Below are 16,829 nucleotides of genomic sequence, written 5' to 3' on the forward strand. Positions count from 1 at the left end.
GGCCCTGTCCGTCAGTCCTGATCAACATTTGTCCTCACAATGCCTCTGGTAGGTTTCAGCATGCCGGAGAAGGGAGGAAGAGGGGAGAGTAACATAATTTTAGGAGCATTTGTCATAATCCTGTTACAGCTCTTGTTTAAAAAACTTGCCAAATAAAAAGCACATTTTGAGTTTGAGAAGGGTGAATGTCAACAGCAGTTTTTTTTGCAAGCACTTCAACTAAAATGTACTAGTTGTTTCTATAAACTATCAGTTTTTGTCACAATGTAGCTTAAATGAATTTGTATAAACTATTAAAGCATTCTTTGTTCATGCTTCGAAGGTGTGGGATGTCAATTGCAACTACGAGCAGATGGAAGCCTTTAACTATGCAGTCAAGTCCAGCTGTGAACTAGCCTTTGAAAAGGTTAGTTTCAACAACTGTCAACTGTATTATTACCCCAGTTGAGTTTTTTTATCTGTCAAGCTGAGAGGTTCTTTCAGGATCAGTTTATAGATGTTGATGTATTAATTCATTAAACGTCGGGGAAATAGTTCGACTTTAGAGTAGAGGTAATATACATGTAGGATAACCTAGGTTTGGGTGTTATGTTATAACATAATTTGTACTTCCCGTAAATATTAGAGTAGTGCCCTTTGTGCAAGTAAAAGAAAACAGAAAATCCTTGACATTTGCTTCACACTACTCTTGGTGTTATACATGTCACCTTTATTTCAGCACTATGAGAGGTTGAATGCCCATGTATTGTCCGCAGGACCACTACCTCCACTGTTAATACTCAGTCCATCAGGAGTAGGACGTACACTTCTTATGACTAAATGGTATGTAACTGATGCTGTTGGCAAAATTATGACAGAATAAGTACGGGGGTATCTTATAGTCCGTAACAATTTTAGTCATGTATTACACTAACAAAACTTATTTTCATTGATAAACATTGTTTAAACTGCGTAAGGTCCACAAGGCCTGTCATATCGTGTACTCAGTTACTTAATGGTTGTAAAGCCTTTCGTGGCAAGTTATTATTTAGAAAATTCAAGTCATAAACATCCAGTTGTAGTTAAAATAACTCTTAACTTATCTTATTCTATTATATAAGAAATTAAAATTGTATTTTAAAACCTGCATTTCCTAAAAATATCGCTGTTATATTGATAAGTTTAAATTCACACATTAATAGTCCCTCACCAGACAGAGAAGGTCTTGGCAGCCTCTACCTTTTTTTAGGGGCCAACAATTCTAAAGTGGCCAACCCTGTAGTTATTTCAGTCAGATTACTACAGTGGCTTATGCATTTCAGGATCCAGCTTCAAGCAGAGAAGGCTCCGGGCAGTGTGGTGCTCTACCATTTTGTAGGGGCTGACAACTCTATAGGGGCCGATCCTGTGGTCATGATCCGCAGAATTACCTCACAGGTGGGTGCAGGCGGATTGTAGAGTTAGCACTTTGGGCTGTTAAAAATAAAGGTTGGTTGAGCTTCTGTTCTCACATACAGTTGGCAGTCTTTTGAGCTGGGACTCAAAGTCTTTCCATATGACTCACAGTTTAGCTTTAGGACTTACAGTTTTGATTTTGAACTCATATTTTTGCTGTAGGACTCACAGTTTTGCTCTGGAACTCAAAGCTTTAGGACTCTCAGTTTTTGCTTTAGGACTCACAGTTTTGCTCTGAGACTCACAATTTTGCTTTAAGACTCACAATTGGCTTTAGGACTCACAGTTTGCTTTAGGACTCACAAGTTTGCTTTAGGACTCAACAGTTTTGCTCTGGGACTCACAATTTTGCTTGAGGACTCACAGTTTGCTTGAGGACTCACAGTTTGCTTTAGGACTCACAAGTTTGCTTTAGGACTCAACAGTTTTGCTCTGGGACTCACAATTTTGCTTGAGGACTCACAGTTTGCTTTAGGACTCATAGTTTGCTTGAGGACTCGTAGTTTGCTTGAGGACTCATATAGTTTGCTTGAGGACTCACAGTTTGCTTTAGGACTCACAGTTTGCTTTAGGACTCACAAGTTTGCTTTAGGACTCAACAGTTTTGCTCTGGGACTCACAATTTTGCTTGAGGACTCACAGTTTGCTTTAGGACTCATAGTTTGCTTGAGGACTCGTAGTTTGCTTGAGGACTCATAGTTTGCTTGAGGACTCACAGTTTGCTTTAGGACTTATACTTTTACTTTAGGACTCACAGTTTTGCTTTAGGACTCACAAGAGTGCTTTTGGACTCACAAGAGTGCTTTTGGACTCACAGTTTTGCTCTGAGACTCACAATTTTGCTTTAGGACTTACCGTTTTGCTCTGGGAATCACAATTTTGCTTTAGGACTCACCGTTTTGCTCTGGGACTCACAATTTTGCTTTAGGACTAACCGTGTTGCTCTGGGACTCACAATTTTGCTTTGGGAATCACCGTTTTGCTCTGGGAATCACAATTTTGCTTTAGGACTCACCGTTTTGCCCTGGGACTCACATGTTTGCTTTAGGACTCTCCGTTTTGCCCTGGGAATCACAATTTTTCTTTAGAACTCACCGTTTTGCTTTGGAACTCACATGTTTGCTTTAGGACTCTCCGTTTTGCCCTGGGAATCACAATTTTTCTTTAGGACTCACCGTTTTGCTCTGGAACTCACAATTTTGCTTTAGGATTCACAGTTTTGCTCTTGGACTCACAGTCTTTGTGTTTCCCACAGAGGTTCAAGATTTAAGGTTAGGTTCTTAGTGACACTTCTAGAACAGGAGTTGCTGACAAGCCACGCATTCATTTCGCTGAATTCTAGTTATCTATCTTATATTAAACAAAGAAGGCTGTACTTGCTTGTACGTCTACAATTTGCTTCTGCGACACACACTTTTAGATGCAGATTTTAAAATGAGAACTTGGTGTGATAAGATATTATAGATTCCTCATATTTGGTTTTGTAATGCTCTGGGGTTTTTCGTCGCCTTTGAAGATGAAAGACACATAGGAATGACTTTCACCAGCATTGTCATAGGAGACACTTTCATTTCCAAACAAGAACTACTTAACGACTTGTAGATCCTCAAACTTGTTATTCAAATTGGTCATGGTAAGTAGATGACCCATATTGGTTTTGATGCCAGTAGCTCAAACCTTAAGGTCACAGTGACCTTTACTTGAAAAATGATTGGTGCTTGCTACTGGCTAGACATCCAATTTGCAGAATTTTGGTAATATATTATTCTCCCCTCTTTCTCCCTTCTCCGCATTCTCTACAAGTTTAAATCATGCCTAGGTTAAAAACTTAGATATTTTTTTGAATCACATTCAGCATGACACTGCTCTTACAAGGAATTATCCGTACTTCCAGCTAATGCAGCATGTATCCTCACCCCCGTCACTGACGTCAGACCCTGCACGCCTTGTAGAGGAGTTTCCCCGCTGGCTGGAGAAAGTCTCATCCCGTACTGCTGGAGGCGTTATACTGGTGTTGGATTCTATAGATAGATTACTTGTGAGTATAGTTTGACATTAAGTATTCCCTGCTGGTTTGTAGGAGTTTTCGTCATCAAAAAATGCTGGGGACGTTATAATTGTGTTGAACCCCACACATAGGCCACAAAGTAGATAAATTAACTTTCGAAGTATTATATACTTTATTATATAATGAATTATAATATTTTGAGATAGACAACATGGAAGACATATCTCACCATTCTGATGTGAATGTCTTCACTGTCTACTGGTTAAAGGCCACTAGACTTTCCTTGTTTAAAACTGTTATTTTGCCATGATACATGAATCAGTGTAAACAGTTGTTATTCTCCATATTAATATAGCAACCTGAGGTTCACCTGAAGCTTGGAAGTAGGGAGGCTAAACCATATAATCATGTATATAAGGTAGAGCTATTTCAAGAATAGCTTACAAAAATATCATGGTTTCATATGGAGGTTAATCGTGTTTTCCAGCCAATTATCATGTGATATTCTCTAATACAGCAACCTGAGGTTCACTTGAAGTGGCTGTTGGACCCTCTCCCGGTTGATGCCAGAGTGATTGTGTCGGCCCACGAGGAGACCTGTCCACAGGCGTGGAGGTATGATGAATTACTAAAGAAATCTTTATGTAGTAAGTGTTACGGTAACTACTTTCAAGTTGAGCTTTGCTATCCTTCAGTTATTTAGCCCAGGATGAAATTTATGATCAACCATCGGAGGGTTACATACAACTATTTCTATTACAGGTCATGGCCAACTCTACAGGTTGAGCCACTTAGCAACAAAAATGTAAAGGAACTACTGAGGGCGGAACTAGCCACCTTGGGGGCGGGACTAAATGCTCAGGATGAAACCAAGGTGCTTACCCACTGTAGAACACCCGCTACATGCGTACCTCTCTATGTTATGGTGCTATCCAGACACATCGCTGAGTAAGTGGTTGCCATAGTATCATGTTTCATAATGAAGTTAGCTGGACACTTTAAATACACTTTTTCTTATTGGTAAAATGTTAGTATTTTTTTCAGTTTATTTGTTATAGTGTTGTTGTTTTTGGCATTTAGGTTAAATTATACCATTTCTTATTAACATGTCTGTTTTTTGAAGAATATTAGTCACAGTATTGGCATAGCCTTGGTGGTGTCGGTGTCATTGTGCAAAAACTTCAACCTTGGCCATACCTCAAAAACCATCTAAGATATTCAAATGAAACTTGTTACACATATTGCCAAAACAATGCACACATGTCCAGCAAGGCCAATTTTAATAATTGTCCAGTTAAGTCTCTTCTTTGACTGAAAGCGCAGATAGCACTCTTGTTGTTATAGGACTGAGACTGCTACTTAATTCTTTACTGCACTCTTTACAGTTACTTTCTGTCACTAACTTTGCAGTTGCTATGGTGTTGAGACTAAGGTTACATCGCACCTGGATGCTCTACTTACCTCAAGTGACTGTGTTGGACTCTATATCAAAGTGTTAGAACTAGTCAAGGCTGACCTGGAAACTACTGAATCAAGGGGATTAACCAGACAGGTATGAGAATACTTCAGTAGAAGTGTTTTATAAGCCTTCAGATATTTAAACAGAGTTTAGATTGATATTATAAGCTCAAATATTCAGATTGTATTTGAAAGCTGCATACACAAAATTATGCTCCTTTCCTAACATTTTTACAACAATGTACCGCAGTGTATCGTAACTAAATTTTGAACCAATGTTCATCATGAACATGTATGTTTGGAGATATTTGTTCCAGTCCAAATTGGCTCAATGAAAGTGACTACTGGACCAACCCAGGCTATCTTGGCACTTCCTAGCTCTATTCTCATATATATCATTCACATGCTTGTGATTTCTATGAAACTCAATTCCAGATTTTGACATACCTGTACATCAGTAGTGATGGTCTTTGAGATACTGAACCAGATACCCGGACTGCCCTGGGACTCATTGGCCCTATGCTGTTACACTATGCACCACTATATCACTCACTGTCTTGTGATTTCTATAAACATTGAATCCAGATTTTGAGATTCCCACACACCACTAATAGTGGTTTATAAGCTACTAAAAGCGACACCCAGACTGGCCTGGGACTCATTAGCCCTTTGCTGTTACACTATGCGCTGATATGTCACTCACAAGCTTGTGATTTCTATGAAACTCAATTCCAGATTTTGAGGTACCTGTACACCAGTAGAAGTGGTCTGAGTGAGAATGAACTACTGGATCTGATACCCGGGCTGTCCTGGGGGTTTCTAGCCCTGTTCTGTTACACCCTGCATCAGCGTCTTGTCATCAAGTACCAAGCGGGGCTTATCATGTTTGCACATGAACAGGTACGCTAAAGCCATGTCAAACCTACTCTACATTTAGTGAGTAGATTTTTCAGCCTTCGGAATTAAAAAAAAACACCCACTACCATCAAATTCGAGATTAAATAGAAAAAAATATTTTCAAGAGCATGAAATAATAATAATTATTATAATAATAATTATAATTAAAATAATGATGATATGATATCAAATACAAGGAGAACTTCAATTTCTAGTGTTTTGGACTTCTATACCAAGTTAAGTGTCAGACCTCAATATCACAAAAATACGAAAGTCAAATCTCGATCATTAACAAGTCAAGTCAAACTTTTACCAGCATATCAATTAGAACATTAGATGGTGTTTAATGACAAAAAAAAAACTGATAAAATATTATTATAAGATAAGTATTAAATCATCACAGAAAAGTGTGATCAGTTTCAGTTTGGTGATTTTGTTCATCATAGATGAATGTCTATGTTAAACCAGTATGTTGAAAGCCCTAATGTTTCTCCAGGTGTACAAAGCTGTGCATGACTTCAGTTTCGGCAAAGATGAGAGTCGTGTGGTCAACCAGATACAGCAGAAACTTATTCACTACTTTAAGGAAAAAATGAGGTAATGAATAAGTTTTGAGACTAAATATTGTTAAAAGTTATCATTAATATATCAAAGTTGGCTTTCAGATAAAAGTTTGAGAATAAATTAAGTTAAACAGCTACTGGGTGTGATTTTTTGAAATTAAAACTTCTTGAGAAAATTAATATGATTACCTTGTTAACAAATTTATGTAGCTCAGAGACAAAATAATTTCAGATTCTCATCAAACTTTTCAAAAAGTTGGAGGGGGAAAGACAGATTCAAGTTTTGTAATAAAAGCATCATATAATATGTAGTATGTTTAGATATTGAAGTCATGTCTGTCATTTTTGATAAAAATATTTGGGTGGGGAATTTTGGATTGGAAGGTGATTGAGAATTTAAAAAAAGTCTATTTCCTGTTATTTGACCAAGGTCATTACTGTTTTTATAGATCTAGAAAACTGTTAAGGTTCTGCTTACTTTTAACTTTAACAATGATGTGATATTTCAGTTGTGGTAAACCAAGTTGCCGGGTAACAGAAGAGTTGCCATGGTTACTGTGTGAAGTGGGGGACCGGGAGCACCTGCGAGCATGCATTCTGGATATGTTTGTCTTCCAGAAGATGTACGCAAGGTAAGGGTCATTTAGTATTAAAGGCCTAGTTTAAGGAATGTTTGGCATGGTAATCCCCTGCTGTGCATCTCCTGCTCATTGCACTGGTGTCACAGAAGGGGCCAATTTCATGTGTATTCGTTGATTGGCTCAGGGCCATTTAGGGTCCATTTTTATAATCAAACATCCGAAACTGCACAGCAGGATACTCAGATTGGAGATCTGATCAGACATTTAGAATTGAAGTTTTGGGCAAGCATACCCAAGAAATGCCAGGTAACTAAGGAGTTGCCGTGGTTGAATATCAGGAGCATCTGTGAGCATGTACTCTTGATATGTTTGTCTTCAAATAGATGTAAGCAAGTTATGGGGGTGATAAATTATAGTTCAAAGTTTGTTTTTGATGAGTGTTGGTAGCATAGATATAAGTTGTCTTTGACATTTTATCCTTGAAATATGTTCAAGATGATTTTGTCTGGCTTAAATAACTTAAGTATTTTGCTTCCTTATTTCAGTATAAGTTTTGTTTTTCTTTCATTTCTTTCAAATACACAAACAAATATGACCATAAAAAAGGTAAACCTAATTTTAGAGGTCAATGTAGCATAGCTCAAGCTTACCTTTATTTCAGGGGTCGGTGTAACGAGCTACTACACTACTGGAATATGGTGGGGTCGGATAAGGCCAGCATGGCTCAAGCTTACCTTGATGCCACTAAAGATATGGAGGACTGTAAGTATCACTTCAATTAAGAGAATGAACTGATCTTAGAACATTTTTAGAAACACTTTGGATTGCCTCAATGTGTAGTTATAATAATGTGTTTTTTTAATTGTTCAAATCAAATTATGTACATACACTATTAAATATTTTTGTATGGCTTTTAGAAAATGATCTAATTATTCTTCCCCAAAATTGACAAATAATTTTCCTCATATGGTAATTATATTTAACAGCTGTAAGTCGTTATGAGGGTCAGGTATCGCTGGCAGACATTGCAGACCTGTATGAAACCCTGGGCAAGTTCATAAAGGATCTCGGACAGTTCAACCAGGTAAATGCATTCAGACTGTCTGTATATATGGGTGCTATGAACTGCTAGGCAAGTTCAAAAAGGATCTTGGAATTGGAATGAAATTCAAAATCACAGACAAGCAACGCTTAGTTGTGTTGTAGTTTCATGGGTTACACTGGGTTGCTGTTACTTCTAATTTATGATTGTAAACTTTCTATAGAATATACAAGTTGCAATAAATAATTCATTCTTCAGACTTTTTAAGCCTTATAGTGCTCTAGAAAAAAAACACATAGGTCAATATTTTCTGCAGATCTCCTAGGCTGTTTTTGAGATCAATGTAAATTCTGGGAAGTATTGCTTTAAACCCTGCCCTTGACACCCACGATTTTGCACCCCTTCGCACCCAGCGTAAACTTCACCAATTTTGCAGAAGGCTTTGGAAGTTTGAGAGACAGCATTAATTCCAGACCATTGTCTGTAAACATTTATTCATTATTCCTCAGGCACTCTCAGCCTTACAGAAGGCTTTAGAAGTTCGGGAAACAGCATTAGACCCAGACCACCCAATAGTTGCCCACTCGCTCCACCAACTGGCCGGTCTACACGCTCACTGGAGCAAGTTCACCTCCGCTGAGTCCCTGTATAACCAGGCCCTGGACATCTACCGGACAGCGTACGGGAATGACCACATGATGGTGGCCAGGGAGCTGGATGCCTTGGCTGTGCTGTATCAGAAACAGGAGAAGTATGCAGCTTTTTTTTCTTCAACAGTTGAGATATCCTTCGTGGATAATGCTTGTTTCCACATTTAACATACATAGCATAGTTTTAGGTGGATAGTTTAGCTTAAAACAAAATGGATAGTACGGTATTTGTAATGATGTTTGTTCAAAATCGGCAATCGGACCTGGGGGTGGGGGCATGGTTTAAAATGACTGATGCATAACGATTTAATGGTCCGAGTATTTTTTTACATTAATAATGAAAAACATTTCCATTTACATAGTTGAGTTTGATTTTGTTTTTAACCTTGGTGTTGGAAGTTGTGCAAACCTTATACCTTGGCCATTACTCACCTTATTTTTCAAGATATTCACGTGATGCTTATAAGGACACTAAATACACCTGTCGAAAATGGCAATACACATGTATTTGTTTGTTTCTAGATTAGAGCATGCTGACCTGTTGAAGAAGAAGGCCATGTCAATAAAGAAGGGAGTGAAAACACCGCGGACCATGACGGTATTGAACATTGTTCCTGTTTCATATCAATGTTTTTAAATTTTAATTTAAAATATATAAATGTTGCGTTAACATTTGAAATCATTATCATGGACAAAAGATTGGATTATCAATATTGTGTAATTATGTCTACATATTTGTTCTCTGAATTATTTATACCATGGATCTTTTTCTTTTCAAAGTCAAAATGGATATTGATGTATGTGGCATTATGCTTAAAAATGTTAAGTAAACTGTCATTATGAATTACTTTTAATGCTGCAAAAAGGATATTCCAGTGCTCAGGTTGATTGTGGTAAGTATAGACATGTTACATCTACTTATATTTTGAGTCAAAGCTGTACTGGGAAATACATATAGAACATTTCTTACCTTTTCATCCACGTTCATTGATCGGGACATATTGTAGTTTCACTTGAGCATATGAACAATTGGGAAGTGTTCGATGATGTTCGTTAATCAACTTAAGGAGCTTCTGTTCAAGTGTCACCAAATGTTGTCAGAATGTGTATGGGCAAAATAACTCCGACAAGTTTGATAACCAGCCATGTAGCCTAAGTCACTCCGAGTTTTCTGTTGTGACCCTTGAATTTGCAAAAACTGTATTTACAGTAGGTATCTTTTAACTTGGCTAACGTTATCAACAAAGTTGTTGTCTTAAAAATAGGACATGCGTGTTTTGCGACTGTTGGCGCTCTTGTTTATATTACAATATTTCATTATAAAAATAGTATTTTTATCACTCAAATAAACCCCTTTTTATTAGGAGTACATGTTTTATCTCTCTATATCACAGCCCCGGGGTCAGGGTATGGATACACTACGTAAGCGGGCGTTACACCTCGAGGGGTTGTGTATGGGCCCTGACTCAGCTGCCCAGGGACGGACCCTTAATGAACTGGGGGTGCTTAACTACCTCCAGAATGACTTTGAGTGAGTACTTTTGTCTTAAATACATCATTTGGTGGTGTGTGATGGGGTTTATATAGGGACACTAATATTAGACTAAGACATAACATTGAGCACTTTATTACCTAAAAACTGTCAGATTTAGTTTTCAAGTTTGTTAAATGCTTAAATAAAGAATAACAGGAGTGACTATTAGAAAATGATCACAAATCTCATGTAGCACATGTAGCTTCATTGTCGAAATGACGTGGTTGACATTATGTCTCCGGTTTGTGTGTGCTGATGTTTGATTTCAATTGCAGAAATGGGCTAAATTTTAAAAAAACATGGAAAAATATATAAAAAAACATGGAAAAATATAAAAATTATATTTTAACTGATTCAAACAGTGAAATATCTTTTTTATTTCACTAATAAATCTCTGTAAACCATCGGAAAGCATATGCTAAATAATGATCACATGTATTAAAGCAATATGTCAGCAAATATAATTTATATAATGTGTATTGTTTGGTGATTGCAGTACTGCTGAGAAGTTCTTCAAGCGTTCCTTAGAGATGCGAGAGAATGTCATGGGGCCAGACCATCTGGATATTGCCCAGTCACTTAACAACCTAGCGGCCCTGTACAATGACAGGAAGATGTACAGTGTAGCTGAGCCCCTGTATGAGAGGGCGTTGAAGATACGGCAACAAAACCTCGCACCGGACCACCCTGGTGTGGCCTCAATCATTTCACATCTTGCTCTTTTGTATAGAAAACAGGTATGAACGCTTACTCTGATTTTTTCAGGCATTGATCATATTACACCTTGCTATAGGGCCATATTAAATATTAAACTTATCCTTATTCTTAGACATGCCTTACTGGATCCATTCACTCCATTGATCAGTTATTTGAATTGTCCAATCAAAAGACTTGGATTCTAATCTTTAAATTTAGTTAAAACTAAGGTTGTTATCAAATACAGCCACAGGTATAGGAAATATGGGAGAAAGCTTAAGCCGGCACAATTGTGTATGATATCTTCATTTAATATTATGTTTTTCATTCATCAAATATATATAAAATATTATGCTGGCAGTACCTTACTGTGGCATGGCTTGGTTTCATTCATAATAAAAAAGTTTTTACAATCCATTTGTGGCATAAGCCATTTCTCATCTTGCTGTTGTGTCAAGAAAATGGGAATTTCGAGCTTTATAGATGTTTGTCACAGTTTGATGGAGGTTTTAACAAAGCATATCTAGAACCTTATATGTTGATGCTTTTGTAACCAACACCAGCTATATGTAGCATAGCAATTCTGAAATAAGTTTAATAGATACAAATATGTTTAACCTTTAAAGATATACTTGGATAAACAATGAATGAACAGTGTTACTTCTAGGGTAAACATGAGAGGGCAGAGCCCCTGTACAAACAGACAGTGGAGATTAGAGAGCGGGCGTTTGGTCCGGATCATCCATCAGTAGCCACAGCATTAGTCAACCTGGCAGTGCTCCTTTCACAACAGGTAAGTTGTGTAACAGGTCTGCCTATTTACATTGATATATATAAGGAAATTAATAAGTAGTCTGTTACTAAAAATGCTGTTTTATGTTCAGAACAAGCACAATGAAGCTGAGCCTCTGTATGACCGAGCGTTACGAATCTATGAGGAGAGCCTTGGACTTCACCATCCGAGAGTGGCTGAAACTCTACGCAACCTGGCATTGCTCAAATATGATCAGGTTTGTGAAGTTTTCTAATAAAATAGAGGGATTATTTTTACAAAGATGATATACCTTTAAAATCTCCATCCATTTTTTGCCCTACGCTCCTGGCATTTCTCAAAACTAATGTTATCAGTTTGGTGTGGCTTCTTAAGAATTTAACATTCTGGGAAAGGAGTGTGAGTTCATTCAACATGTTCTAAATCTGTAAACTTAATGTTGATCTATAATCATTAATAATCATGACTTATGACATAAGTAATGTATTTATCAATATAGATTGAAAAATATATAAACTGCTTGAAAAAAAAATGTACTGCCTAGTAAAATTTGTATTATTATTATTCCCAGCGTGACTTTGAGACAGCGGCCAAGCTGTATAAGCGAGCTACGGAGATAAAGGAACAAGACACAACGTACCAGGGGAAAGACTTGATCTCAGGCCGATCTTCAAGTGGTGATACAACATCAACTGTGAAAAACCTTCTACATCCTTGAGTATCTGTAATAAGTTATGTGAAATTCATTTTTGCTATGAAACACCCTGTGCCCCATATTGTGACAATGGTGTCTTTTTAATAGATCAAAATGGGGTTTGAGGACAAGGGGAAGGAGACTTCATCTCAGGGCGAAGATCTCAAGAGGGGACACCTCATCAACTGTAAAAATCATATTTACCCTGTGCCCCATATTATGACAATGCTGTATTTTTAATGGAGCTACATGTATGGCACTGAAAGAACAAGGGAAAGAACCTCATCTGAGACTGGTTGGGATACTGCTGCTACTGTAGAACACCTGTTTCATTGAGTATCTATGTCTGATTTAAGCAACATCAATCAACATTTGCCCCATATTTGTGTTGTGTTGACGAATGAGGTCATAAGGAATGTTCAACCAAAGTCGTAAAATTAGACAATGCAGCTACACCAAAGCTGACTGCACAATGTTGTCTCCAAATATTTATTACATTACCTTAACGCAATTATCTGCTGGCATGTGATAATTTATAACATGTCTGAGCGAAAGGTAGAAAATATAAGTGTTTGTGAAAGTCTAAGTGTCATTGTCGTCGTCAACACAGTCATTTGGTGTCTGTCGATGTCATCACCGTGCTTTTGATGCCATTGTCGACGTCATTTTCGTAATTATGGTGTCATTTCGACGTCATCGCCGTTCTTTTGATGCCATTGTCGACGACATTTTCGTATTATGGTGTCATTGTCGACTTCATCTTCGTACCCATGGTGTCATTGTCGACGTCATATTCGTATTATGGTTTCATTGTCGACATCATCTTCGTACCCATGGTGTCATTGTCGACGTCATATTCGTATTATGGTGTCATTGTCGACGTCATCATTGTACCCATGGTGGCATTGTCGACGTCATCTTCGTGGCCTTGGTGTCATTGTCGACGTCATCACGGTACCCATGGTGCCATTGTCGACGTCATCACCACAAGCTCGGTTTCATTTTCGACGCCATCACCGTGCCTTTTGTGTCATTGTTGATGTAATCACTGCGTCTTTGGTGACGTTGTCGATGTCGTCACTGTGCCTTTAGTGACATTGTCGACGTCTTTACCGTGTCTTTGATGTCATTGTCGACGTCATCACCGTGCCCTTGGTGTTATTGTCGACGTCACCACCGTGTCCTTGGTGTCCTTGTCGACGTCATCACCGTGCCCATGGTGTCGTTGTCGACGTCATCATCGTGCCCTTGGTGTCATTGTCGACGTCATCACCGTGCCCTTGGTGTCATTGTCGACGTCATCACTGTGCCCTTAATGTCATTGTCGACGTCATCACCGTGCCCTTGGTGTCATTTTCGACGTCATCACTGTCCCCGTGGTGTCATTGTCGACGTCATCACCGTCCAGTTGTCATTGTCGACGTCACCACCGTGCCCTTAGTGTCACTGTCAACGTCATCACCGTGCCCTTGGTGTCACTGTCAACGTCATCGCTGTGCCCTTGGTGTCACTGTCAACGTCATTACCGTGCCGATGATGTCATGTTCGACGTCATCGCCGTGCCCTTGGTGTCATTGTCAACGTCATCGCCGTGCCCTTGGTGTCATTGTCAACGTCATCGCCGTGCACTTGGTGTCATTGTCAACGTCATCACCGTGCCGATGGTGTCATGTTCGACGTCATCGCCGTGCCCTTGGTGTCACTGTCAACGTCATCGCCGTGCCCTTGGTTTCATTGTCAACGTCATTACCGTGCCGATGGTGTCATGTTCGACGTCATCATCGTGCCTTGATGTCACTGTCAACGTCATCACCGTGCCGATGGTGTCATGTTCGACGTCATCACCGTGTCCTGGGTGTCATTGTCAACGTCATCGCCGTGCCCTTGTTTCACTGTCAACGTCATCACCGTGCTGGTGGTGTCATGTTCGACGTCATCGCCGTGCCCTTGGTGTCATTGTCGACGTCATCACCGTTCCAATCGTGTCTTTTTCGACGTCATCATCGTGTCCTTGGTGTCATTGTCGACGTCATCACCGTGCCCTTGGGTGACATTATCGACGTCATCACAGTATCATTGGTGACAATGTCGACGTCATCACAGTGTCATTGGCGACATTGTCGACGTCATCACAGTGTCATTGGTGACAATGTCGACGTCATCACAGTGTCATTGGCGACATTGTCGACGTCATCACCATCCTCTTGGTGTCACTCTTGACGTCATCACGGTGCACTTTAACCTTGGCCATAACCCAACATCTATTCATTATATATTTTTTAAACTTGGTACAGTTGTTGCCAGAGATTTCACGCACGTGTGCAGCAAAGCCCATAACGTATGACTATCAATGTAGTATCTTCATCCCTTATTGCTGTAAAAAATCCGGTCAACCTGCTTATGCTTTCAAATCGACTTGTTTAACTGTGATGCACGTTTTATTTGATCAAGTTGTCTGTTTTTCACATGCTAGTTGAATGTTTAATTTCATTCATCACCTTCATGATACATCTGTGATAAGGTTCATGTTTATTTACATGTTTCACAAAACTTTTCCATGAGGCTAAGTTACAGAGTACAACAAGTATGAATCTGGGAGTATGAATTATATTGGTCTCAGATTTTAATAGACAGTAACAGTATTACAATTACTACCGTTCACCTCATACATATCGGTGTTATTTGCTGAAACACCCATTTATCTAACTGCTGCTAGCGCTGTCATATTCTTTGACTATCGATGGTTTCAGTGTGCAAACCAAAGTATAAAAAAAAACACCGCCTTACACTTAAAGCAGTTACATACAACCATTTAAAAATATCGTGTTACACAGGATGGACAGAATTATCTTTAATTTATAAAATAAAATGTTAAATCTTGGGTTCCAGTTGCAGGCCCCTAAAAGTTTAAGTTTGGTGGTATAGGTATGCATTTCTTTGTTGGCTGTGTAAAGTTATGCCCAGCTTTGGAATAACTGTTCTTCATGTGCACATTGATATGAAATTATCTCCATTTGTAGTTTGAATTTCATCAAGTTGCCAAGTCGAGAATATTTGTTTTAATAAAAACTTAGATTTTCTGTTTCTGGATAAACGACTGAGAGTGACCATAAGACTTATCATGAGAGAGTAAAACGTTCAAGGCCTCCGAAAAAGTAAAAAACAACATTTTTTTCGAGGTTTTCAAAAACAGACAAAGTAAAACATATTTTAGTCATTATGTAACAGAATACACGTAATATTTTTATACTAGGTATTGCTTCAGTTTTGATTTTTGTACTCCAGTGTTAATATATTGTGAATAAGCCAGTATTATCATATTATGAAATTTAACAATGATAGTGATTTTAACCAGTTTTCGTAATGTCGTAATTGTGATAGCATTTTATACATGTCCGTTTCTGTCCGTTTAGCTAGTTTTCCGTCCATTTCGAGATATTTGTGCCAAAGTTTTGTAAATTCTTGGTCTGATCTGATGTTTTAACTTTTGTTATGATTATTTACATGACTGTATGTTTTATTTATATGATTATAGTTGTTATTAATAGAATTGTTTAAAGATATGTGATAAAATATGTTTGCTATAGTTGTTGATGGATATAGTTGTATTATCAAAAGATGCGCAATTTCATCAAAAATGCAATAGGCTCAGTTTTAGTAATGAAAACAAATTTTAAAGCATTTTACGTTTACAATTGTTGCTATGCAGTTTACAGTTTTAATATGTATTCTATTTTCTAAGTCAAAAGCTATGAATTTCATTTTGTTTTATTTTACTCTTAAAGCTACACTCTCCGAGATTGACAGTTTTAAAAAAAAATATTAGTTTTTGTCTCAGAATCAGCTGATTTTGGTATATCCAGTCACATAAGATAACTCACAATTGAACAAATCTCAATTGTTTGGAATACTTATTTTTCTTCAAGCGTTAGTTACGCGTTTAGCCATAAAATAGCAATTTTCGAGCGTAAATATGGACAACTGCGAACTGATCTCTTGTCAGCAGTCTTGTATCACTGGTTTTCATACATTTAAGCAAAATTGACTCATTCTAAGGCAAAAGATAAAAAAGTTGACAAAACGGTCCCTGTGAGAGTGCAGCTTTACAGATGTACATGTTGAATGTATATGAATGCAGTAACTATTCTCATTGTTGAATGTATTATCTGATAAGTGTACATGATCATATACATGCATGATACATATATAACATACATATCATACATGATCATATAATTGTTGAGTAGATCATAGCTGAAAATAGTTTAGTACCGTCTATTTTATGTGATATTAAATTTTGAAATTATCTGCTGTTATTTTTCAATTTTAAACATGTGTATATCGGCTATACGGAATACCTATGCTATACCATATCGGCTATACGGAATACCCCATGTTATACCATATCGGATATACGGAATACCCAATGTTATACCATATCGGCTATACGGAATACCCATGTTATACCATATCGGCTATACGGAATACCCAATGTTATAC

General features: G+C 37.9%; 1 protein-coding gene across 2 annotated transcripts in view; it reads left to right on the forward strand.

The window, feature by feature from the left end:
- The window catches only part of LOC128241504 (nephrocystin-3-like), a 28,827-nt gene extending 12,198 nt beyond the window's left edge, over positions 1–16,629 (forward strand). For both annotated transcript variants that reach the window (XM_052958463.1, XM_052958462.1), the window contains exons 11-29: positions 323–406; positions 719–822; positions 1,302–1,416; positions 3,329–3,472; positions 3,960–4,057; positions 4,205–4,390; positions 4,853–4,994; positions 5,636–5,800; positions 6,294–6,394; positions 6,870–6,992; positions 7,603–7,703; positions 7,928–8,025; positions 8,493–8,734; positions 9,156–9,231; positions 10,028–10,164; positions 10,664–10,904; positions 11,531–11,656; positions 11,748–11,873; positions 12,207–16,629. In XM_052958463.1, coding sequence (XP_052814423.1) covers positions 323–406; positions 719–822; positions 1,302–1,416; positions 3,329–3,472; positions 3,960–4,057; positions 4,205–4,390; positions 4,853–4,994; positions 5,636–5,800; positions 6,294–6,394; positions 6,870–6,992; positions 7,603–7,703; positions 7,928–8,025; positions 8,493–8,734; positions 9,156–9,231; positions 10,028–10,164; positions 10,664–10,904; positions 11,531–11,656; positions 11,748–11,873; positions 12,207–12,353 — 2,556 coding nt within the window. In that variant the 3' untranslated portion in view covers positions 12,354–16,629. The remainder of the gene's footprint in view (positions 1–322; positions 407–718; positions 823–1,301; positions 1,417–3,328; positions 3,473–3,959; positions 4,058–4,204; positions 4,391–4,852; positions 4,995–5,635; positions 5,801–6,293; positions 6,395–6,869; positions 6,993–7,602; positions 7,704–7,927; positions 8,026–8,492; positions 8,735–9,155; positions 9,232–10,027; positions 10,165–10,663; positions 10,905–11,530; positions 11,657–11,747; positions 11,874–12,206) is intronic.
- Positions 16,630–16,829: the final 200 nt, after the last annotated feature.

This window comes from Mya arenaria, chromosome 7 (assembly GCF_026914265.1).
Source record: "Mya arenaria isolate MELC-2E11 chromosome 7, ASM2691426v1".
Taxonomy (NCBI): domain Eukaryota; kingdom Metazoa; phylum Mollusca; class Bivalvia; order Myida; family Myidae; genus Mya; species Mya arenaria.